Source organism: Chiloscyllium plagiosum, unplaced genomic scaffold (genome assembly GCF_037043375.1).
Source record: "Chiloscyllium plagiosum isolate Xiang-an unplaced genomic scaffold, Cpla_swu_hap1 HiC_scaffold_1, whole genome shotgun sequence".
NCBI classification, from domain to species: Eukaryota; Metazoa; Chordata; class Chondrichthyes; order Orectolobiformes; family Hemiscylliidae; genus Chiloscyllium; species Chiloscyllium plagiosum.
Genome location: NW_028270139.1, coordinates 107991767 through 108018050, shown reverse-complemented (window position 1 = coordinate 108018050; position 26284 = coordinate 107991767). Strand labels below are relative to the sequence as shown.

The following is a 26284-nucleotide window of genomic DNA, read 5'->3' as shown; positions in this document are numbered from 1 at the left end:
GTTGATCTTGCTTTTTGTGCACCTTCTCTGCAGTCATAACTTCGCTCTGTTTAATCACCCTATGATTTGTATGTAATGATCTGCCTGTACTGCTTGCAAAACAAAACTTTTCACTGTACTTAGGTACGTGTGACAATAATAAATCAAATCAAAAATATTTCAACCAGAGACTACTGTGGGTTCAGTTTTCATTTCCCATTAGTGTTACAAATCTTACCTGAAGACTTCCTCGAGGGCAATATTCTGTTACAATGCAGATGTTAGGTTGATCAATGCAGGCTCCAATGAACCTTGTCAAATGATTAAACTGCACATCCCGCATCTGTAACAGAGAGAAAACCTGGGTACACTTGTGCTCAGGCTGATAAAGCACTGCTAAGGACATCTATGTTGTCAACAGGAAAAGACACACTTACGTATTTTAGTTCAAACAGCACTTGCCTGGTGAGCTCAATCCTTTTCTTATTTGTATGTTTGATTGCAACTAAATTACCCTGAAAATAAACAATTAATATCTTAATTGAACAAATAAATGAAGGATATTGTGATGATGAGAATAAACAATCTTCAGTACATTCTAAAAACAGTTATGAAAGCTAATAAATTGTCAAAATTAAGTTTACTTAATTCATAGAAATAACATGAAAATAAATTTTTGAGAAGTTATTTATAGCTTTTGGTTAAAATTTGCACTTATAATCTGCTACAATCAGAAGAGTATTAAATTCAATTTTTGTTTCATGAACCTTTCACTACCATAAAAAAATATAATTAGCAGATGAGAATTAGGTTTGCAACTCATTATTCTTGGGAACGTAAGGAACTTTACAAAAGCATTACACATGCTCAAGTTTTCAACTGGTCACGATTGGCTTTACACTCCACTTGAGGTCCCCTCACTCGAATGAATGTTTTCAATCCTGCCCCGAATGGGCAACAACTACTGCAAATGGCCAGTGTTAGTGCTTGAAGAACATAAGGAACCTATAATAATATAATGAATCCTGGGACTAGCTTTTTTAAAGTTTCTGGACTACACCTCCTCCCATCCTGCCCCCTGTAAAAACGCCATCCCATTCTCCCAATTCCTTCGTCTCCGCCGCATCTGCTCCCAGGAGGACCAGTTCAAAATACGTACAACACAGATGGCCTCCTTCTTCAAGGACCGCAATTTCCCCCCCGACGTGGTCGACGGTGCCCTCCACCGCATCTCCTCCACTTCCCGCTCCTCCGCCCTTGAGCCCCGCCCCTCCAACCGCCACCAGGACAGAACCCCACTGGTCCTCACCTACCACCCCACCAATCTCCATGTACAGCGCATCATCCGCCGTCACTTCCGCCACCTCCAAACAGACCCCAGCACCAAGGATATATTTCCCTCCCCTCCCCTATCAGCTTTCCGTAGAGACCACTCCCTCCGCGACTCCCTTGTCAGATCCACACCCCCCACCGACCCAACCACCACTCCCGGCACCTTCCCTTGCAACCGCAGGAGGTGCAACACTTGCGCCCACACCTCCCCCCTCACTTCTCTCCAAGGCCCCAAGGGAAACTTCCATATCCGCCACAGATTCACCTGCACCTCCACCCACATCATCTACTGCATCCGCTGCAGCCGGTGTGGCCTCCTCTATATTGGGGAGACAGGCCGCCTACTTGCGGAGCGATTCAGGGAGCACCTCTGGGCCACCCGGACGAACCAACCCAACCAACCTGTGGCACAGCATTTCAACTCCCCCTCCCACTCCACCGAGGATATGCAGGTCATTGGACTCATCCACCGCCAAACCACAACAACCCGACGGTCGGAGGAGGAGCGTCTTATCTTCCGACTGGGAACCCTCCAACCGCAGGGGATGAACTTGGACTTCACCAGTTTCTTCATCCCCCCTCCCCCCACCTTGTCTCAGCCGGATCCTTCCAGCCCGGCACCGCCTTCCTGACCTGCAGTCTTCTTCTTGACCTCTCCGCCTCCACCCTACTCCGACCTATCACCCTCACCTTGACCTCTTTCCACCTATCACATTTCCAACTCCCCTCCTCCAAGTCCCTCCTCCCTACCTTTTATCTTCTCCTGCTGAACACTCTCTGCTCATTCCTGAAGAAGGGCCTGTGCCCGAAACGTCGAATCTCCTGTTCCCTGGATGCTGCCTGACCTGCTGTGCTGTTCCAGCAATAAAGTTTCAACTTTTTTAAAGTTTCAACTGAGTTTGTGAGACTGCAAGGAGCAATGGGGAACACTAAAATAGGGAAAACAGAACCTGTGAAAATAGGAAACTGCATTTTTCAAGCTAGTTCTACTACTATTTCAGCTGTTGCAGTTTGTACTGCTGCTGTCGGAACATACACAAAGTACTTAACAGCATCACAGCCCATGTATTTTTTTCATTTGTTCATTTGATTACAATCTATCAGCATTTATTGTCCATTCCTCATTACCCTTGATGAGATGGTAGTGAGTTACCGTTTTGAATCACTGCAGTCCTTGGAATGTTGGAAAACTCTCAGTGCTGCTAGGGAGGGAATTTCCAGACTTTGACCCAGCGACAGTGAAGGAATGGTGATGTAGTTCCAAGTCAGGATGGTGAACGGTTTGGAGGGGAACTTGCAGCTGTTCCCGTGTATCTGCTGCCTTTGTCCTTATAGGTGGTAGAAGTTATGGGTTTGAAAAGTGCTGTTGGAAGAGCTTAGGTGAATGGCTGCAGTACATCGTGTTGATGGTATGCAGTGCTGTCACACAGTGATGAAGACAAAAAAATCTGCAGATGCTGGAATCCAAAGTAGACTGGCAGGAGGCTGGAGGCAGCAAGCCAGGCAGCATCAGAAGGTGCAGAAATTGACACTTCAGGTGTAACCCTTCTTCAGGACCAGGAATGTGTGTGGGGGGAGCTGCTGATAAAGGGGGAGGTGGGGGCAGGGTGGTGAAGTGGAGATAGGTGAAGACAGATGTAAGGCACAACCTAGTTGGTCAATGGGAGGAATGAATCCAGTTGGTGGCAGGGAGGAGTGGAAGGGAGGGGGAGGGGCTGGGAAGGGAGTCAGGGGATGGGGACGGAGGTTATTTGAAATTGGAGAATTCAGTGTTGAGTACTCCGGGCTATAGGGTGCCCAGGCAGAAGATAAGGGGTTGTTTTTCCAATAGGAGCTGTGGTTTGTCTTGACAATGGAGGAAGGCAAGAATGGTCATGTTGGAAAGGGAATAATGGGGGAATTGAAATGAGCAGTGACTGGAAGGTCTGGTCAGCCCCTGCGGACCCGGCTATGATGCTCGGTGAGCCATTCCCTAAGTTTACATTTGGTCTCCCCAATGTGGAGAAGACCATATCAGGAGCACCTGATGCAGTAAACTAGGTTGGAAGAGAGGCAGGTGAATCTCTGTCTCACCTGGAAGGACTGTTTGGGGCCCTGGATGGAGGTGAGGGTGTGGTGTACTGGCAGGTTTTGCATCTTTTCTGGTTGCAGGGGAAGGTACTTGGGGGCTCGGTGGTGGGGCTGGCGTGGGGCTGTCGGAGGGAATGGTCCTTGAGGAAGGCAGAGAGGGGCGGGGAGGGGAAGATGTTCTTGGTGGTGGGGTCTATTTGGAGTCCACCTCCTGATGCTGTCTGGCTTGCTGTTCATCCAGCCTCCTGCCTGTCTATATAGTGATGAATAACATGAATGTTGAAAGTAATAGATGAGCTACCAACAAAGCAGGCATTTTATCCATATAAATGGCGAGTTACTTCTGACCTGTGCCTTGTAGATGGTGGACTGACACTGAGGACACAGAACATGAATTTCTCACTGCATAATTTGTCACTCACTTCTGACATGCTCTAGTAGCTCCAGTATGAATATGGTTACTGCAGTGTGGCTTTTGGTCAATGGCAACTCCCAAGATATCAATACTGGGTAATACAGTGATAGTAAAGCTGTTGAATGTCAAAGGCTGATGGTTAGTTTCTTGCTTGGAGATTGTCATTGCCTGGCATTCGTGTGGCATGAATGTCACTTACCACTTGAGCTATAGGGAGAGGCTGAACAGGCTGGGGTTGTTTTCCCTGGAGCGACGGAGGCTGAGGGGTGACCTTATAGAGGTTTACAAAATTATGAGGGGCATGGATAGGGTAAATAGACAAAGTCTTTTCCCTGGGATCTGGGTGTCCAGAACTAGGGGGCATAGGTTTAGGGTGAGAGGGGAAAGATATAAAAGAGACCTAAAGGGCAACTTTTTCACACAGAGGGTGGTACGTGTATGGAATGAGCTGCCAGAGGAAGTGGTGGAGGCTGGTACAATTGTAACATTTAAGAGGTATTTGGATGGGTATATAAATAGGAAGGATTTGGAGGGATATGGGCTTGGTGCTGGCAGGTGGGACTAGATTGGGTTGGGATATCTGGTCGGCATGGACAGGCTGGACCAAAGGGTCTGTTTCCATGCTGTACATCTCTATGACTCTATCTCAAGCCTGGACATTGTCCGGGTCTTGCTGCATATGCACTCAGCTGGAATCATGAACAATGCTGAACTCTGTGGAACCGTTAGTGACCATCCCCACTTCTGACCTTAGGATACAGGCAGGGCTATTGATGAAGCAGCTGAAGAAAGTTAGGTCTAGGAGACTACCTGAGGAACTCCTGCCGAGATATCCTGGAGCTGAGATAATTTACCTTACAACCACAACCATCTTCCTATATGCCAGATATGACTCCAACCAGCGGAGGGTTTTTACCCTGATTTCCATTGATTCTGGTCTAGCTCGGGCTCCTTGATGTTACACTCAGCCTTGAAGTCAAGGGCACTCTCTCTCACCTCGCTTTTAGAATTCAGCCTTTTCTCCATGGTTGGAGCAAGTTTCTAATTAGGTCAGGAGTTGAGTCGCCTGGAAGAACCCAAACTAAGTGTCAATGGACAGGTTGTTGCTAAGCATGTGCTCCTTAATAACACTGTCGATGATCCCTATCATCACATAACAACTGACTGAAAGTAGACTGATGGGTGGTAATTAGCAGAGTTGGATTTGTCCTTTCAGTACTGAGGACATTTTGGGCAATTTTCTACATGTCCAGATGGATCCCAGTATTAGATGTGCTGGGCCAGCTTGGCTTGGGAACCAAGTATTCTGGAGCATAAGTTTATATTTAAATTTCTAAAACTGGGAACACTGCTTAAAAATAAGGGATCACCCGTTTGAGACAGAAATAAAGAGATTTTGTTTTCTTATTGAGGGGTTTGAAGCTTTGGAACACTCTTCCTTGAAAGATGGTGGGAACAGAGTCTTTGAATATGCTTAAGGCAGAGATAGATAGATCCCTGAAGGGCAAAGGAGCGAAAGGATATCATGGATAGGTAGAAATATGGAGTACTCTAATCTGCCACAATCTTACTGAAGGGTATGTCCTATTCCTCCTTGCAATTTGTTTGTTTGTACGTACAGGTGTACTAGTGTCAGATTATTGTCAAGGTTCATATCCTTTGCAGTGAATAGTGCCTTAAGCCATTTTTTAATATGGGTTGGATGAATGAGATGGAATAATACGAGATGGAATACTGAGACTTCAGGAGAAGGTTAAGATGTATCATCAACTTCTTGCTTAAATTCAATACTTCAGATACCAAACTGTCCCGAATCCTGTTTGATTTTCGGACCAATTCTGCCTCAAGATATGGATGGCATATAACGCGTAGTAGCTTGCCTCTTGTGCCCAAGACGTCTCAGAAGAAATTCATTTGAGGCACTGATGTTCACTGTGTCCATCTCAGGAATAACTCCAGCAGAGTTGATAATGGGTAGAAGACTCCGCACCAAGTTAATTCTGACCATCCCGGGCCTTGCTGGGAGAGTGAAATTGCATCAGGAACATGAATGCCGAATGCGAGATTCCACTAATTGCCAGAGACAGTTTACTTCAGGGATGGAGTTTGGTGTAGGAACCATGGGAATGGCCCTGCATGGGTAAATGGCATGGTCAATACGAGGTCATGTCCAGTGATATGTAATGTCTAGGTGGGTGCGACGGTCAAGCATGTGGACCATATGAAAGCTGCAAACTGTGTGAGAGCCAGTGTGCCTGACTCCTCAATGGCCTTTCCCACTGTTCTGGAACCCGTGGGTTCTTCTTATCCATCAAGTGTTGAAGAATCTCGGAATCTGCGATGGACATGGTGAACGTCAGTGCCTCAAATGAATTTCTTCCGAGACGCTCTTGGGCACAAGAGGCAAACTACAATGCATTACATGCCATCCATTTCTTGAGGCAGAGTTGGAGGAACCCAACCTGGTGCTAATACACCCCAGGAGGAGCTACAAAAAAAAGAACCAACCTATGTTCACGAATTCAGAGGGGGAGGGAGATAATGATTGTGATGAGGTCAGCCAGGTGGACCTCACAGAATATGAGCTACCTGATTGGTGCTGTTAATCTGGTCCAAGCAGGGAGTCCTGGCTGACAGATATAAACAGGAGAGCTGGCTCTGAGGGGAGATGGATCAGTGTCAAGATCTTTCCATGTGTCAATAAAGGGTGACCTGTTGAAGGGATTCCAGCCTCTGTGGAGCTAATTCAGTTTCTATTAAACTATGGTCATTTGAAACTGAAGTTGACATTAAAGTCTTGATTTCAAATTCTAAATACCTAATATTAAGTCAGATTTTAGTGAACATTTCAGGGATACTTCCAACATTTAAAATAAAACTACATCCAGTTTTTTTTAAAAAAAGAAAATGAGGAAGTTGCAATAAGTACTGGATAAATATTTTCATCTCTTAGCCTTTTTGGTTAAAATTTTAAAAATAACCATGTACCTTCGTGATAGAGTATTTTCTTTTAGAAGCAAAACCATTTCTAAGCACCTGAATCTAGCCTAATCAAAAACACTTAATTATCCACATTCCTGTTCCTTGCCATGGAAATTATTCATCCGATTTATGCAAAGTGAATCCCTGTATACGACATCACTTAATGGTGCTCTTCCTATTCTCACTTTTACTTCATCTTCTTTCCCTCCACGAATAAAATTACATCATGCTTCTTTTGCTTTTTGAATTGCATCAGTAATCATTCGTTTAACTGGTATGCTTTTATATTGTGAAAGAAAGACCAAAATTAAAGCTCTTCACATTATTCATCAGTCTGAGTTATTGTGACAGATAGTGGAGCTTCCACTGTGCTTGAAAAGCCTTACTAAAGGCAATTTTTAAATGACAAGGGGGCTTGATGCTCACTCTTTCAGGCACCGATGATCTCTTTTGCACAAATGTGACACAAATGAATTTATTTATAGTTTTGTTCCATTTTGCAATAACATATCTATTTCAAATGCTTTTACTTCTATTCTGAAATGTTGTGTTGGGACAAAGGTTGTTGGATCACAAATATGTGATGATATGGTACACAGTTATGGTCAATTCTTGCCCCGTTTGGCTTTGTCCTCAATGTCAGTCGAGACGTTATGTGGCCCTTAGGTGGTCTCTGCCCAAACTTCCTATAGTTGAAACTAGGGTCGTGGATGTACTGCTGTAATAAACATTTTAATAAAAAGCAATTGGGAAAGCTGCCACTCAACTTAGTCAAGCAACAACCTGATGCAGTCATACAGAATAATATCTTACAGACAATGTCACCATTAGCATCCCTGCATATGTCCTGTCCCATCAGCAGGATAGACCCAGCTGAGGTGGTGGCACAGTGGTATACAGTCAGGAGGGGATTCCTCAACATTGACTCCGCTCGCTATGAAGTCTCGTGACTTCAGGCTAAACATGGGCAAGGAAACCTCCTGCTGATTACCATGGACCATCCTCCCTGCACTAATGAATTGGTACTCCTCCATGTTGGACAATACTCGGAAGAAGCACTGAGGATGGCAAGGGCACAGAATGGGTGGGGGATTTTAATGTCTATCTAATGTCAAGCAGCACTACCGATTGAGCTGGTCAGGTCTTAAAGAACATAGCTGCTGGACAGGTCTGTAGCAGATAGTGAGGGAACCAACAATAGGACAAAACATACTTTACCTCATACTTACCAATCTGTCAGTTGCAGATGCATCTGTCTATGACTGTATCGGTCAGAGTGACAACAGGCTGGTCATTGTGGAGGTGAAATACCAGCTTCACATTAAGAATACCCTCCATCAAGTTGTGTGGCACTATCATCGTGCGAAACGGGCCTGACTTCAAACAGATCTAGCAACTCAACACTGGGCATCTATCAACAGCAGCAGAATTGTACTCCAGCACAATTTGCAAACTCATGGCCCAGCATATCCCCTACTCAACCATTACCATCAAGGCAGGGGATCAACCCTGATTCAATGGATAGTGCAAGCCCACAATCAATGGATCAGATCTAAGCTCTGCAGTCCTGCCACATCCAGTCATGTACAGTGGTGGATCATTAAAAACAACTCACTGGAGAACAAGCCTTCACATATATCCCCATCCTCAATGACAGAAGAGCCCAGCACATTACCTACACACACTGCTTAACCTGACAAACCTTTGTAATAAAAGGTCCATAAAAGCACTTCAGTCTCACAAAAATGAAGTTGTAAGCTGCAACTTCAAACCTAAAGATGCAAAGTATCATTATTTTGTAGTCTTCAGCTTTAAACCAAGATAAAATTGTCTTCCTAATCATTTCATTTTGGTTATTGGTTGAAGGTTGCATTCGGAGTTTCAGTGTTTTCCCCTTTTCCATCGCTGCCTTCTGTGATCCTTTATTTAGCTGGAATATTGCACTTACATTGGTAGGAGGAATGAATAAGCACTGCACTGTGCCAACATGAACCCTTGATTTGTACCTGTAAGGGGTGGGAAAGGGATTCCTTTATGCCATCACAAAAATAATTACAGCTGAGAAGGAAGAGGAAATTGACATTCCAAGTCTTCACCACATGATGCTAGGTGAAGGAAAAAATATAGCTGGCAGTAGATATCTAATTTAATACTGTTAGATTAATAACACGATGAAACTATTTCCTTTTTGAGTCATATTTACAGATATAGTTTATAGTTTTTTTCTGTCTATGGCCATATTTAACATTCTTCAGTGACAAGCCCTGTAAAGTAAGGTCCTGACCAGTGACCACCCCAGGGAGTTAAGAACACGAAAGAACTCTGAGGAATACATTTCACACTGAGCTGAAAGTGGGAATGGATTTGTTGTTTCTGGCAGCTGTGGATTTCTTGTGGCTCAATGATTATTGCAAATCTTGTTTCATTTTCCTCCTGGACTTGTCCTTTTGAAAGTCTGACATCATAGCCAAAATGCAAATAGATATACTTAAGACAGAATTGAGATTAGTACCTTAAAATAGCCAGTCTTTGCAAAAAGCTGGTATTTCCCTTGTGTCGTCAGTAATGAGCAATAACTGGAGCCCCGCTATTGGTAAAACAAATAAGAAAATGTAACACATGTTACTTACACAGCATATTCACTTATCAAAGTTATCCTCACATTAAAGCATAACGATCCGATAAAACACCATTCTTCCCTTTCAGTGTACAGCTTTAAAACAGATATAAAGGGAGAATTGTCCATCTTTCATCTATCACCAAGAAGAAAGATAAACAAAATAGTCATGTGTCATTTAATTTGAATGATCTGAAAATCGCACACAGTTTGACCTGATTTCACCGTACATGGTATCAGATGGCTTTCTAAAGGTACAAGTCTACCCTTTAACCATTTGTTGTCTGAATGTAAAACATCACTTGTATATTTATCCAAGATTTAGCAGCCTTCATCTCTCATTCCAAATTTGCAGTCCTAAGGATCTACCAAAGAAAGATACAGGGAAGCTACAAAGTTCTTGCGTATGGTAGGATGAACCAAATGATGAACGTTTGGTAGTGTGATGAAGGTTTATAATATATTATTTGTTTTTAGGAACTTGGGTTATAAAGTATAGGAAAATGTTTTTTTCATTTTCTGTTCTCTGAAGTTGACTTCTTTTAAAGAGTCATTTTTTTTTTTAGTGGGATTCAAGGAAGTTCTAACAAAAGCATAATACTGCAGATGCAGTTAACCTGGAGGAACTGTTTCCATCCATCAATGGATTGTGAACCTGAGGGTACGGTTTTAAAGTATTTGTAAAAGTAGTGGATAAAAGGTGAAAGAAGAGACTTGTTCTCACAGCCAGAAGTCCAGGTTTGGAATGCACTGTCTCAAAATGTGGTAGATGCAGGTTCCATTAAGATATTTAAGAAGATATTCAATGATTATTTAAGTAGAAAAACATGTAGGGTTATGGAGATAAGGTTAGGGTTTGACACTAACTGTTCAGAGAACCACTGCATTTATGCCGGTTTGAATGGCCTTTGTGTGTCGAGGCAAATTCGATGGGCTGAATGGCTTCTATTTCCACTGTAGGGATTCTATGCTCTGTTGCTTAGTAACTTCAATGTAGTTGAAGTCAGAGAAATGTCAATGAGTTAGCTTGCTATGTGACTAGGGGAGAGACAGTCATGGAGAAAACACAAAACTCTGAAACTTGCAAACTTGTCAGCTGACTTAGAGATTAAAGATAGGAGAGATACTTCACATAGGTTGTGTGTCAGTAAATTATATTGCTGAGAAAAATGGTTGGAGTTAACTTTTTGTTATCTCTGATTAGATTTTCAAATTTTCAGACATATATAAAATTTGTGGGCGTCACGGTGGTTAGCACTGCTGCCTCGCAGCGCTAGAGACCCGGGTTCAATTCCCGCCTCAGGCAACTATCTGTGTGCAGTTTCCACATTCTCCCCGTGTCTGCATGGGTTTCCTCCGGGTGCTCCGGTTTCCTCCCACAATCCAAAAAATGTGCAGGTTAGGTGAATTGGTCATGATAAATTGCCCAATGGGATTATAGAACAATGGGATCAAGGGGTACAGATTCATAGCTCCTGGAAAATGGAGTGACAGGTAGATAGGGTGGTGAAGAAGACTTTCAGCATGTTAGCTTTCATTGAGTACAGGAGTTGGGAAGTTTTGTTACAGCTGTACAGGACATTGGTGAGGCCACATTTGGAGTATTGCATGTAATTCTGATTGTCCTACTTTGAAAGAATATTATTAAACTAGAAAGGGTGCAGAAAACATTTAGTAGGATGCCACCTAGTCTGGACAGTTTGAGTTATGAGGAGAGGTTGGATAGGCTGGGACTTTTTTCTCTGGAGCATAGGAGACTGAGGGGTAGATAGACAAGGTAGATAGCCAGCAGCTTTTCCCCATGGTAAAGGAGCTTAAAAATTAGAGGGCTTAGGATGAAGGTGAGAGGGAAGAGATACAAAAAAGATCCAGAGGGGCAATTCTTTCAACAGAGAGTGGTGAGTGTCTGGAACAGGCTGCCACAGGTAGTGGTGGAAGCGAGTACAATTTTTCCATTTAAGAAACATTTAGACAGGTAGATGGATGGGATAGGTATGGAGGGATATGGACCAAATGCAGATAAATGGGACCAGTTTAAATTGTGAAAACTGGGCGGCACGGACAAGTTAGGCCAAAGGGCCTGTTTGCATGCTGTAGACCTCCATGACTCGATGTCTCTATGTCCCTGGTGGGTGCCTAGCCAATAGTTATGGATGCTCAGCTATACCACTGCCTTCCAAAAATATTTGCTTAGCTCTGACTAGCTGACGTGACTGGGATGGATGAATGGAGGTGGAATTTTGCCCCTACTCCCATCCTGTGGTTCTCTGATACCACCCATCTGCTCCCTGCTGGGAAAGGCTCCTCCTCACCACTTAGCTGTGTGACTTCACACAAAGGACCATTCCCAAAGGTGATAACAATGGGGCTCTTACCAGTTGGCATGATCCTGATCTCTGTGAATAAAGACGTCCAACTTTCATTAAGTCCATAAATATGACCAAGGGATCTCATCAAACAAAATGTAGACTGAGCAAAAAAAGAAAGGAAGCTAATAAAATCTCGGGTTTTCAGGACCTGGTTAAAGAATTTCAGACTTTTGGGTGCAGGTGGCTGAAAACATACACAATAGTGATGAAGGTTAGGGGTACATAAGAAACTAAAGTCAAAGGGGCTGAGTTTTCTCGGGGCTTGTAATGACAGAGCAGACTGCATGATAGCATGGGGAAAGACAATAGGGTAATCTGAATAGCAGTGTGGAAATGTCAAAACTCAGGCAACAGAATACTGAAAAAGTAGCATGGGATCCTGGCCTACACATTAAAAGAAGGCTTCAGTTAACTAGATCGGTATTGTGACAGCTTAATGCCAATACATGATCAGGAATGTGGCAGTCAGTTCAATAATCCAGTGTCTAGAGTGTTGTCATCTCACTTCTATTGATTAAACCTATGGCATGCATGTTTGCTATTATTTTCTTAAAAATTCTACGCATACTTTCAAACAGATATTTTATAGTAAACTAGCAACATTGCAGCAAAAGTCAATTTACAACCAAATCGAAATGAACCAACCCTGGCTAGAATAAAGCTGGACCGTCAAAGTTTCCATCCAATTAACCAAAGAGACATTCTCATGTTAAGTAACCCCAAAATAGAAAATTAGCTGTCGATCTGTCATCTAACACTTCTAACTTACTTCTCCGGATATTGTAAATCAGTTGTTGCAGCTTGAATTTCAGTAATTGCCTTCAAATCTCAAACACAAGTCTCTTACTCAGAGTTTATGGCTAAACCACCAATGCAGCATTGCTAATTTTAGTAAAATAAGTGATATTTAGAAATCACTTCAGGGACCAAAGTTTTAGAACTTTACTTTTGATTTTGTTTTGCTCATAACTGCCTTTGATCCTGGATACATTACTTTGAACTTAGCTTCAACTTATGGAAAATTCTCTGCAAGCAAAACCATCTTCTGGCTGTGTTAACTCAAAGTTCAACTCATCAGAAATCCTGAGTAAAATATACAATCTACTTCATGGTTCGAGGTGAGGCCCAAACAGGAGTATTTTGAACAAGTAAGAAAAGTGGAAGGAGTATCCAGAGATGAAACATCTGAATGTTTTAGAATAGCTACTTCCTTCATTTGAAGAATACATGATATAATTTACTGATTGTTCATTCATATAATCGAACATCACAAGAAGGAGATTATTTGTTCATTGTGCCTCATTGGCTCAGAGCTATCCAATTAGTCCCACTCTCCTGCTCTTATTGCATAGCACTGCAACATCATAGAAACTTGGAAAGTAAGGAGAAAGCCATTCAGCCCTTAGAGCCTGCTCCGCCCTTCAGTATGATATGACTGATCATCTAACTCAGTACCCTGTTCCTGCTTTCTCCCCAGATTCTTTGCTCCCTTTTGCCCTGAGAATATTACCAAACTCTTTGTAAACATGCAATATTTTGGACTCAGTCACTTTCTGTCACTCAGAATTCCACAGGCTCACCACATTCTGGGAGAGGAAATTTCTCCTTATATCAGGCCTTAAATGGCCTAGTGCATACCCTTACACTGCGAACCCTGTTCTTGTAGCAGCAGAATTTATATGACTGATCCGGGGCAGTTTTTGTTCAGTGGTAATGACTAGGTTGTTTATTGTGGGGTTTTCAATGATGGAAAGCCATTGAATGTCAAGTTAAGGTGTTTAGATTCTCTCTTGTTGGAGACAGTCATTGCTTGGCACTTGTCTGATGTGAACATTAATCTTCCATAATTCAAGATAATTAACGCTAGGATTTCCTTCCAAGTCTATTTTATGAGTGGTAGTAAAGCAAATTCAAACTGTTTATACATTTCATCAACTGGGACCAATAAATTAACAACTGACGCGAGTGTTATACTTGTATTTTGTTTTAATTCTAGTTTTAGATGATGATTTATTCAAAAGCTATTGGCTTGGTGTCCAGAAAGCTATATGTAGTGTTTCTCCAGCTGTGGGAAGTAGATTATATGCAATTACAATTTTTACTATAATATTATGACAATGCAACAGGAAGAACAGCTTTTATTCGATCATGTGTCAAACATCCAATTTCAGATCAGATGTAATACTGCCCAGTGCCTAAAACTGCATCTTATTTTGCTTGCACAACATTGTTTTCATGCTGTCGCTGATGTTTTCAGTGTTACAGCAAAATAGGATAAAGTAGAAAAATTAGGATAAAAATATAGAAAGAAGTGGTATGAGAAAGACAGGTATCTATTAATGGTCTGATTGAGAGAGATCATAAGCTATGGAATGAAATGAGGCTCGAGATTATAGAAACACAATAGGTGGAAATTTCCAGGACTCTGAACCATTTGAACTGTGCAGGAGAATTTGGGAGAATTGTGTAAGATGTTGAGAAGACCTTTCTCACAGTCTTGAAACAATATTTGTTCAGAAATATTGGTTTGATAAGGAATTAAGTATAGCTAATTAGGTAAATAGATATAGATATTTACAGCCACTTAAGATGCAAGTCGGAATTGAACTTGAAAAACTCCATTGCAGCTAGGAAAAGAAATACCACAAAGGAGATATGGAAATGTCATGTGCATGGTATTAATTAAAGTATCACAGACAAAGAAACAGTCTCAATAATTGCTTAGTCACCAAAGAGGAGGCTTGAGAAGACAGAGCAATATCACAGCAGAAGAGAACAGGAACCTTCCAAATGATAAGACTGCCAGAAGTCCTGATCATATAAATACAATGAGAAACCAAGAGAAGACAACACTCATAAAGACAGAAATTGAAACAACTTTACCGATAGATATTTAACAAAGAATTCTTTTCAGGTTGAAAGAATAAGGCACAGATGAAGTTAAGTTTAAAAGTTTACTAGATAAAAGCTCATAACTTCACAAAGGAATTTTCACTGAATAGAACATAGAACAATACAGCGCAGAACAGGCCCTTTGGCCCTCGATGTTGTTCCGACCTGTGGACTTTTCTCAGCTCGTCCCCCTACACTATCCCAAAATCATCCATGAGCTTATCTAAGGATTGTTTAAATCTCCCTAATGTGGCTGAGTTGACTACATTAGCAGGTAGAGCATTCCACACCCTGTGTAAAGAACTTGCCTCTGACATCAGTCTTAAATCTGTCACCCCTCAATTTGTAGTTATGCCCTCTCGTACAGGCTGAAATCATCATCTTAGGATAAGGTCTTTCTCTGTCTACCCTATCTAATCCTCTGATTATCTTGTATGTCTCTTTCAAATCCCCCCTTAGCCTTCTTCTTTCCTATGAGAACAGACCCAAGTCTCTCAGCCTTTCCTCATAAGACCTTCCCTCCAGACCAGGCAATATTCTGGTAAATCTCCTCTGTACCTTTTCCAAAGTTTCCACATCCTTTTTGTAATGGGGCGACCAGAACTGTACACAATATTTCAAATGTGGCCACACCAGCGTTTTGTATTGTTGCAGCATGATATTGCGGCTCCAGAACTCAATCCCTCTACCAATGAAACCTAACACACCGTATGCCTTCTTAACAGCACTATCCAACTTTCAGGGATCTATGTACATTGCCTCCAAGATCGCTCTGCAGATCCACACTACCAAGAATCTTTCCATTGACCCAGTACTCTGCCTTCCTGTTATTCTTCCCAAAGTGCATCACCTCACATTTAGCTGCATTGAACTCCATTTGCCATCTCTCAGCCCAATTCTGCAGTTTATCCAAGTCCCCTGCAACCTGTAACATTTTTCCAAACTGTCCATTACTCCACCGACTTTAGTGTCGTCTGCAAATTTACTAATCCATCCACCTATGCCTGTGTCTAAGTCATTTATTAAAAATGACAAACAGCAGTGGTCCCAAAACAGATCCTTGTGGCACACCACTAGTCCGGACTCCAGACTGAATATTTTCCATCAACCACCACTCGCTGCCTTCTTCCAGAAAGCCAGTTTCTAATCCAAACTGCTCAATCACCCTCAGTTCCATGCCTCTGCATTTTCTCCAACAGCCTACCATGTGGAACCTTATCAAAGGCTTTACTGAAGTCCAAGTATACCACATCAACTGCCCTACCTTCATCTACATGCTTGGTCACCTTCTCAAAAAACTCAATGAGGTTTGTGAGACACAACCTCCTTTGACGAAACCATGTTGACTATCTGAAATCAAATTATTGCTTGCTAGATGATTATATACCTTATCTTTTATAATCCTTTCCAAAACCTTTCCTACAACAGAAGTAAGGCTCACTGGTCTATAATTACCTGGTTCATCCCTACTGCCCTTGTTGAACAAGGGCATAACAGTTGCAAACCTCCAGTCCTCAGGTACTAAACCCATAGACAATGATGACTCAAATATCAAAGCCAAAGGCTCTGCTATCTCCTCCCGAGCTTCCCAGAAAATCCTCGGATAAATCCCATCTGGCCCAGGGGACTTGTCTACTTTCACTCCTTCTAGAATTGATAACACCTGTGCGTAACTAACCTCAATCCTTTCTAGTCTAATATGTCGTACCTCATTTTTCTTCTCTACAATATTTTCCTTTTCCTGAGTAAATGCCAATGAGAAATGTTGATTTAGCACCTCTCCGATCTCTGCAGGATCCACACTCAACTTCCCACTTCTGTCTTTGACTGGCCGTATTCCTACCCTAATCATCCTTTTATTCCTCACTTACCTATAGAAAGCTTTAGGGTTCTCCGTTATTCTATTTGCTAAAGACTGCTCATGTCCTCTCTTTGCTCTTCTTGACTCTCTCTTTAAATCCTTCCTAGCTGATCTGTAATTCTCCATCGCCTCATCTGAACCATCTTGCCTCATTAACATATAAGCCTCTTTCTTCTTCTTAACAAAAGATGCAATTTCTAGTTAAGGAATGATATAGCATCACCCTAAGGTGAGAGAAACCCATACAGATGGAGTTGCAAAGCCGAAGGAATCAAAATACTATAAAAAGCAAGACACTTTCACTGAAATTTCCCAAGTATTAGGGACTCTTTGATAATAAAACATAAAACAGTATAGTGCTAGAACTGGCCCTTTGGCCCACCATGTCTGCATTGACCATGATGCCATTCTCAACTAATTCTATCTGGCTGCACATGAACCACATCCCTCAATTTCCTGCTGTTAATGTGTCTGTCTAAATGCCTCTTAAACATTGCTATTGTTTCTGCTTCTCCCACCTCCCCAGCAGTACATTCTGGACACCTACCACCCTCTGTGTAAAAAAAAACATACCTTGTATTAGCAAAACCTATAGTTCTAAAAATATTTTTTTCTCCTTTTTGGCTGAAGGTCAAAGACCATATGAATATAGCAACACAACAAAGCCATTTACTCCACCGAGTCTGTTCTGCTATTTAATCAGATCATGGCTAATCGGATAATCCTAATTAGATTAGACCACACCGACCCTACGAAGAGCAACCCACCCAGACCCATTCCCCTACACCTAACACTACAGGCAATTTAGCATGGCCAATTCACCTAACCTGCACACCTTTGGACTGTGGGAGGAAACCAGAGCACCCGGAGGAAACCCACGCAGACACGGGGAGAATGTGCAAACTCCACACAGACAGTTGCCCAATGTGGGAGTTGAACCTGGGTCCCTGGTGCTGTGAGGCAACAGTGCTAACCACTGTGCCACCGTGCTGCCCCAAATCCTGAACTCCACTTTCCTGCCTTTTCTCCATACCCTTCCTAATGAAAAATCTGTCTAGCTCATCCCTGAATGTACTTACAGATGCAGCCTCTACAGTACAGAATTCCACAGATTGAGCTCTCTCTGACAGAAGAAAGTCCTCTTCACCTTGGTAATAAATGGGTAGACCTTCATTCTGAGATTCTGCTTTCTGGTTCTGGACTCTCCACAAGGGAAAACAACATTTCCCTGTCAAGTCCTCGAAGAATCTTCTATGTTTCATGAAGGGCTCCTCCTATTCTTCTAAACTCCAATGAGTACAAACTGAACACCGCCAACCTCAGCTCCTCATACCTAACCACAGAAATTACTGACAGGACATATTGGTAACAGGAAGATTTGAGCCCACAACTTGATTTATTGAGACTGGAGCTTAAATCCAGCACCTTAAATTGTCTCTCTTGGGGTTCCACTGAACTCAGTTGCAATGCAGTGATGCTAACAGCATGAGATTCAATTTGTGTACTGAAGGATTCTCCTTCTCAACCTCTCCCCTTACCTGAGGGTTGGTTACTCTCAGGTTAAATGTTATCTCCCTCTTTTATCCTCTATGGTCTGGAAAGACTATGGTAACTTCACTTTTTTATCACACACATCAGCATGTAAAATTAAAGCACATGGGATTAGGAATAGTGCACTGAAATACTGGTCTACAGACAAGAAACAAAGAGTAGGAATAAATAGGTCTTTTTCTGAATGGCAGGATTGACTGGAGGGTATCGCTGGACTCAGCTTGGACTTCAGCTATTCTCATTATATATCAATAATTTAGATGAGGCAAATAGATGTAATATCTCCAAGTTTGCAGATAACACAATGTTGTGTGGAAGGGTGAGCTATGAGGAGGATGCACAGATGCTTCAGTGTGATTCGGATAAGTGGGGAACTGCATGGCTGATGAAGTATAATGTGGACCATATGAGGTTATCCACTTTGGTAACAAAATCAGAATGGCAATACACATGGACCTGGATGACGATAGATTGTGAAAGGGGCAGATGCAACAAGACCTGAGTGTCCTTATACACCAGTTACTGAAAATTAACATGCAGCAGGCAGTGAAGAAGCCAAATGGCCTTCAAAGGGAGAGGGCTTGTGTACTGCAGCAGGGATGTCTTGCTGCAATTAGATAGGGTCTTTGTGACACCCCACCTGGAGTAGTGTGTGCAGTTTTGGTCTCCTTATCTGAAGAATAATGTTCTGACTGTGGAGGGAGTGCAATGAATGCTCAGCCAGCAAGGCTGACAAATGAAGGGGGACTGAATCAGTTCATATTTATTGGTGTTTAGAAGAATGAGAAGCCTCTCATAGAAACCACGAATAGACAGGAGTAAATGCAGGAAGGATGTTCTACTAATTGGGAGTCCAGAACCAAGGGTCACAAATTAAGGACACAGGGTAGGCCATTTGGGACTGAGGTGAAGAGACTGGTGATACTGTGGAATTCTCTGTCACAAAAAGTAGTTGAGACAAAATCATTGAATGTTTTCAGAAAACAGATGTATATAATTCTTAGGGCTAAAGGGATCAAACAGTATAAGGAGAAAGTGGGAGCAGGGTACTGAGTTGGATGATCAGCCATGACCCATATGGAATGGCGGAGCAGGCTCAAAGGGCTAAATGGCCTGATCCTACTCCTATTTTCTGCATTTCTATTACTACCTAATCACACCCAGTTATTAATATGCAGACTCCCATTTTCCCACCCATTGGATAGAAATTAGGCACCAAGTTCAAATTAGAACAGGAGGCTTGCTCCTCCAGATCTCCATGTTGGACACCTTGCACCAACATCTCAGGACACACATCGTCTCATCATGGCATGTCTCTAATCCACATTCATTTCTGCAATTTAATGCTGCTCTTTGGAGCACAGTGGCACCATTCATTCTAAAGCTCTACATTACACTGTGCACATAGGGACAGATGTCCAGTTTGCAGACGAGACCAGAGCACATCATGGGGTCCCTCACTCACTCTTTAAATACTCAATAACTCTGCATTTCTGGATGCTTATAGCAGCTCTGTCTTGCCTTGTGTTTCAGCACTTTGCCCTTCATCCACACTATAATAGTATAGCACCTCCGCCTTGCTTTACCTTACTTTGATTTCTAATCCATACACAAATCTAGGCACTTTGTCAGCAGTGATAAGTCAAGGGGTGAACATGTTGCATTGGAAACAGTTCTCCCAATATGTACCTTGACATTTCAATCATTTACAGTTCTGATAGATGATCTATAATCTTGCTGGAATATTAGCTGGTGTGTCATTAAAATTTGAATTAAGTGTGGGAGAGAATTCTGATTGTAACACGACATCTCTGCCAACAGACTTCAGATCGCACCTGTCCCTAGTCCATTTACTCCAAACTGGCCATGAACAATTCACATCATTAAGCTGTCCATGAACAAGTTACAGTACTGTCATACAGAATGTTAGTTACTTTCATCTTCTTGAGTCAATGAAACTGGGATTCTGCAAAATTAGGGCATTTTCACAAAGAAAAATGGTTTCTGTGCACTTACCAGTGATAAGGTCAGCCTGCTACCAGCGGTCTTCCGGAATTTATCACTGTTTCCCATTTGGAGTTCATCCCAGCGGATTCGCCACATCATACTGGCCAGGTCCTTCTCCAGCTTTAGTTTCCTAGTTAAGTACCATTTTAAATACTGGTATTAACATCCTTTACTAAATCATATATTACTGAATCATATATGTACCACTTATAAATACATCACTGTGATAGTTAATAATGTTTAGACAAGTAAAATGGGGATATGCACCATTATTTAATGTCGAATATACTTTACAATTTGAAGAGACAATGATTCTTAATCAGCTTTCATATCAGAAAACGTTAATTGCCTAATGTAATTTTTTTTCACCAAAAATCAAAAAATTCAAATATTTTTAGATTGAATTTAGCAAAACTCTAAATACTATACCGATAAACCAGAAAGCTGGAGATTCCAAAAATTGCTAGCGTGAGGCCTGTTCCCAGTGCAACTATCCCAAGTGGAGAGAACGTAGCTAAGAAAGCAAAAAGAGGAAAATGTTACAAGTGAATTAAGAATGAGTCTTTGTTTTTATTGGTTAGTTAGTTATATAATAGCACCTTTCTGTTTATGACATATTTAGCTTGAAAAACACTTTAGATTGTTTTGGAGGAGTAAAAGCTACTTATTCTTCTTGCAAAGATGTAATGACTTCAAGATGATGTGAATTGGTCTTCTCCTGTTCTAAATTACATAGCGGAAACTTCTGAACAATAACCCATTTATCAGGCACAAATCCAATGCAAGCTTCCCAGTTTCACAGGGCAGTTATATCATTGCCAAAATTTTCACAGTGGTTACCCAGTTTCCATCAGAGTAAAGATGTTTTGCACTATCTATTTGGCCTGAATGCATTAACTGAGGAAGAATAATAAAGGAATGCATTCCTTTATTATTTTCCAGCCTCATTTCTGCCCATTATAGATTTTCCCCTTAGCAGACTAAATGTTCAAAGCATGGCTGGGTCATAGCACTTACTGGTAATTTGGCAGAAGTTGCTCATTCTAATTTGTGCCCATTCTAATTAATATATGGAAAATCAATAGCAGGTTTTACTCTAATTTAAGACGAGGCTTTGTACTCCACCAAACATATCCAGGTAATTTAAAGGAAAAATTCTGTTATTGTGAACAGAAGAAAGAAATCAACTCTTTTGCTGTCAGTTAATTTTCCACAATGGGGCAAAGTTGCAATCATGATATTGGTATTTCAGGGTCTGAATCAACAAGGATACTTCCTATCATTGTGCAAACAAAACCCTTTAAACAAAATTACTCTTTTTTTCAGTGTTGACCTGTTGACCAACTGCAGGTTTAATATATAGATCTAATAGTAACCTCCACTGTGATTAGTCAAAGTAGTAGGTTTGTTAGCAATACAAATGAAAAACTTCACAAAACTCAAGCAACTGAAAAATTCAAATTTGAAAAAGTGTATAGCTCTGTACTATGCTAAATGCAACACTTTTTCATCGTCAATGCTCAACAGGAATTGCAGTAGATCTTCAACCAAAAAAATTGTTGTATGAAAACTGAAAGAACTGCAGATTCTGTAAATCAGAGACAAACATCGATATTGCTGGAAAAGCTCAGGAGGTTTGGCAGCATCTGTGGAGAGAAATCAGAGTTAATGTTTTGGTTCAAGTGACCCTTCCACAGAACTGGAGGTCCAGATCTGAGGAAGGATCATTGGCCCCAAAATGTTAAATCTGATTTCTCTCCACAGATGCTGCCGGACCTGGTGAGCTTTTCCAGCAATATTGATTTTTGTCAGTTGTTAATACGATATTCTACTGGAAGTAGTCTCTGAGAACATTTTGCTATGCAACCTATGCTGCGTCTGAAGAGGTCAAGGGGATTGAATGATCAAAAAAACTGCTTTTGAATTAAATAATTGATTAATACAGCTCGATATTCTCCATTTTAAATTTGTAGAGTTTGGGTATGGTCTGCCTATCCATCCTTAGTGTTTGTACATTGTTTCTTATTTTATTACATTGTAATAGGCATTGATACAGAAATTGGAGGCCTTCAAAACGTTGTCTAATAAAAATCAATACATTACCCTGCTTGCAGGAAGCAAGATCAGTTTCAAACACACATGGAGGGTTGTCTAGAGGAACAGAGCCTGATGGCCAGTGAATCTCTACATTAGGAATCCAATAGATCTGCCTTTTCACTCCCAAATAGTGAGCCACAACCTGTACAACATAAAGGAAAACATTTAAATCAGCCCTATTTTACTTTAACAAATCAGTTATACTTAACAACTAAACAATGTCAATTGTATTAAAAGAAAAGAAACAAGTGTGAAATCATTTACAGTGCACCCTCCAAAATATTTCCAACAAAGACTTGAGAAAATTACTCAGGACTCCAAACCAAAATGCAGCAATTTTCCAGCATCTATTTTTAATGCAGTACTCTGTTATCTGGAGAGGCTGTTGGAAATTTTGGGAACTTCATTGCAATTTCTGGAATCCAGCAAATTTCGCCCTTTCTGATGGACATTGATGATGTTGAACCTTGGAAGAACTATTGACTTCTGTGTCTGAAATCTGTGTTTTGGACAAGCGAAACCCAATTTTATTAACAAGCTACCTAATGGGCTGCATTTGGTTAAGGTCAATTCTCAGGGGATTTCTCTGAGCTTAATAGAGTTACCTTATATAATTCTGCACTGCTCACTTCATTATGTATGTAACCCATCCCTACAGCACTGTGTAATCATGTGATCACCAGGTGCAAAAGTATTCGCTGTTGTCAGGACCTGACTGAACTGGTGCCACTGGCAGTATGCTGCCACCAAGAATTGGTCTTCACATTACACGAAGTCGAAAGGAAACAAAAAATGAATATCTTCTGAGGACACTTAGGTGACGCTTCATTGGAAACAGCATCTCACAATCTCTTTACATCATCAGCTGTTTCATCGACTCTCATTGTAACTGCGTCTGCAAGAATGAAGCTGCCTAGGTTCCCCGTTGTTACTGCCATACAATATTAGAACCCTGATAGGGCACTACCCCTTCCCCAACACCCAGCAAGCATAACACCTCATTAATCCTCAATGTAGGAGGGTCACATATTGTGAAAACAAACCTCCAAACTGATGTAACATTAACTTTTATTGAACAATCTAAGATCATGAGAGGCATGGATAGCGTGAATAGTCTTTTTCCCAGGTTTGGGAAATCGAGGACTAGAGGGCATCAGTTTAAAGTTAGAGGGGAAAGAATGAAAGGGAAACTGAAGGGCAATTGTTTTACACAGAGGTGGTACGGGTATGGAATGAGCTACCAGCAGAGTGTGGTTGAGGCAGGTACATTAACAATATTTAAAAGGCATTTGGACAAATACATATGTAGGAAAGGACTAGAAGGAGATGGGTCAAATGCAGGGCAGTGGGGTTAGTGTGGATGGACATTTTGGTCAGCATGGATCAGTTTGGGCCAAAGCGCTTGTTTCCATGCTGTAGGACTCTATGACTCTATATTAGGAAAGTAAAGGGAAAACCAGACAGAAACATTTACACGGTTACTTGCCTTTCGATCAACAACAAATTTACAGTCAATGCATGATGGCCTTGACAAGCTCACATCAAGTGTGCGTCAGCTAAACATTGCCTAATTTGATTTGAATCAAAAACAGAAATTGCTCAGCAGGTTCGACCACATCTGTGCAGTGATATCAGAGTTAACATTTCAGGTCGAGTTCCTCAGAACTGACATAAAGGGTCAGAGGAATCGTAAATGCAAGTGGGCAGGGACTGGACGAGGGGAGAAAAGACCAAGTCGAGGTAGGAAGAGATGAGTTCTGTAGGGCAGGAGCAGATAGAAACAATGAATCTGCCCAAACAGTCCTGCATTTTGGGAAGGAGGTAGAAGTGAGCTGTGTGGGGGAGAGATCACCAGATGAAATGAAGCTCGTGACCATAGTTGACATGATGTTCCATGGTGTAGTCATGGACCGGGGGAGATAGGAGGAGGTATCTGAGAGCTGGCACTCAGCCTCTGCAATGTAGAGGTTAGTCTATCAGATTACAACAGCACCACCCTTTTCAGCAGGTTTAATTACAAAGTCAGGGTTGGATCTGACAGCATGGAGCGCAATCAGTTCGCGTGAGTGTTGGGGAGGGAAGGGGCAGAAAAATTGAGACGACCAATGTCACATCAACAATTCTCAATGAAGAGGTTAAGTTCAGGTAAAAGGGCAGAGAGAGCAGTCCAGGTGAAGGGAGAATGTTGGAGGTGGGTGAAGGGAGAGTGTTGGAAGTGGGTGAAGGGGTCTGTGGGCTGGGGAGAGGACTCTTGAACAAGGAAATGGGCATGAAGGTGAAGGCAGTGGAAGAAGAATTCAACGTCATGTCATGCCTGAAATTCATTAAGATGGGGATGCAGAGGGATAAAACTGAGACTTTCACTGAAGACAGAACATCAGCATCAGAGAGCTGGGTTGGGAGTGGTGATGGTGTCACAGGGAAGGGGAGGGGAGGAAGGTTCCGGAGGGCTCTGGATATCTGAAGTTGTTGCATCTTGTGTTTCTTCATGACTGAAAGAAAAAGTTTCTTATTAATGTGTTGAATGAGCCAGAGGATGAAGTGGAACTGGGAGTAGTGCTGAGCCAGTGTGAAGTGGCACTGCTGGACAGAGAGATCGAAAGTGCACATATGAGAACGCATGGCGCTGCATGTGGATCTCAGGATGCGACGAGAACAGCTGTCTGTGGAATGTTGAACATCAGGGAGTTACCTATGATCCTAGGTGGATTCAAATCATGAAGGATGAAACTTGAGTCAGAGCAGGAGGCAGTCACTGAGGAATGCGATGTGGCTATGGAAACGTGTTTTAGCAATTACCTGGTTAAATGCCAAGAGTGACAGTGAAATTAATGGCAGTGCACAAGAAAAAAGATTTGATTCATTTATTATTCTACGTGTACTGAGGTACAGTGAAAAGTATTGTGTTGCGTGCTAACCAGACAAATCATACCTTACATCAGGGCAATACAGCAGAATGTAGAATATAGTTTACAGAGAAGATGCGGAGAAAGAGCAACTCTAATTTATGAGAGGTTCGTTCATAAGTCTGATAACAGTGGGGATGAAGCTGTTCTTGAATCTGTTGGTACGTGTTTTCAAACTTTTGTATCTTCTGCCCGATGGAAGAGGGTGGAAGAGACTCCTCCTGGGGTGGGAGGGGTCTTTGATTGCGATGGCTACTTTCCCAAGGCAGCAGGAAGTATAGCCAGAGTCAATGGAAGGAAAGCTGGTTTCTTTTGCCTTATGTTCCACAACTCTGTCATGGTGAAGGTGAAGTTTGTCCTGCTCAAGATACTCAGGAAGACAGCTGCCACTCTCCCAGCTCTTCAGCTTCCATCACATCCCCTCTTTGCCTGTTCCAGGGGTGCAGGGTACAGCATCCAGGGTTTATGTGGCACACTCTGTCTGGACAGTACTGAAAGATACTCCCACCCCCACCAGCCTCCTTGCTATTCAAGATTTGTCATTTTATCATCAGGGGGCCTGAAAGTTGCTTCACCATTGCCCTGGAGAAAGAATGTACTGCATTGTATAGATATTCGACTTCAGTTAGGGACTAAATAATGGAGTCATCAGCCAAGTTACATAGGGTAGACATTGTTCCCTGAAGCCATCCTTGTAAGACATCCCGCTCTTCAAGTGAAGCAAGAACATGAGAATTCTCAAGGGTATAGGCATCATGGCAGCTTCCGAGTACTTGGCACAAACCTCTAAGATGGAGCACTGATGATCACAGGTGACTTGTGCATTGATGGAATAGAAGCCTGTTCTATTGCATTGTGATATTGTGCTTGCAATGTGATTCTATGTACAAACTATAGCACTATGGTCCTAGGAGAAGTCAGCTAAGTTCACAAAACCAACTGCCCAGGCTGCAGAACTGACTGTGATGCAGGGAGACAAGATGAGTCAATGTGATTTGGTACAAACTGCATGGGTTACAGCCTTGAAACATTTGCAGGGAGAGAGTCATGAGATCTCGCAGAGGTCCTCAATGACCCATTGGATGCAGCCAGTTGAAGCTGTCACATTGATTGCCCACCCCATTCGCGGGTCTCACTCCATCAGATAGCAGTGTACTGTGAAGGCGCCATAGGATATTGACAGTTTATGGCGGAATGCACCTCAAT

General features: G+C 42.0%; 1 protein-coding gene across 1 annotated transcript in view; it reads right to left on the bottom strand.

The window, feature by feature from the left end:
- LOC122548373 (atrial natriuretic peptide receptor 2) overlaps nucleotides 1-26284 on the bottom strand; it is a 164724-nt gene that overhangs the window by 68061 nt on the left and 70379 nt on the right. The window contains exons 6-11 of the mRNA XM_043686946.2: nucleotides 22179-22314; nucleotides 20505-20589; nucleotides 20085-20205; nucleotides 9291-9365; nucleotides 417-494; nucleotides 218-322 (exon numbers count right to left, since the gene is read on the bottom strand). Of these exons, the coding sequence (XP_043542881.2) occupies nucleotides 218-322; nucleotides 417-494; nucleotides 9291-9365; nucleotides 20085-20205; nucleotides 20505-20589; nucleotides 22179-22314 (600 nt within the window). The remainder of the gene's footprint in view (nucleotides 1-217; nucleotides 323-416; nucleotides 495-9290; nucleotides 9366-20084; nucleotides 20206-20504; nucleotides 20590-22178; nucleotides 22315-26284) is intronic.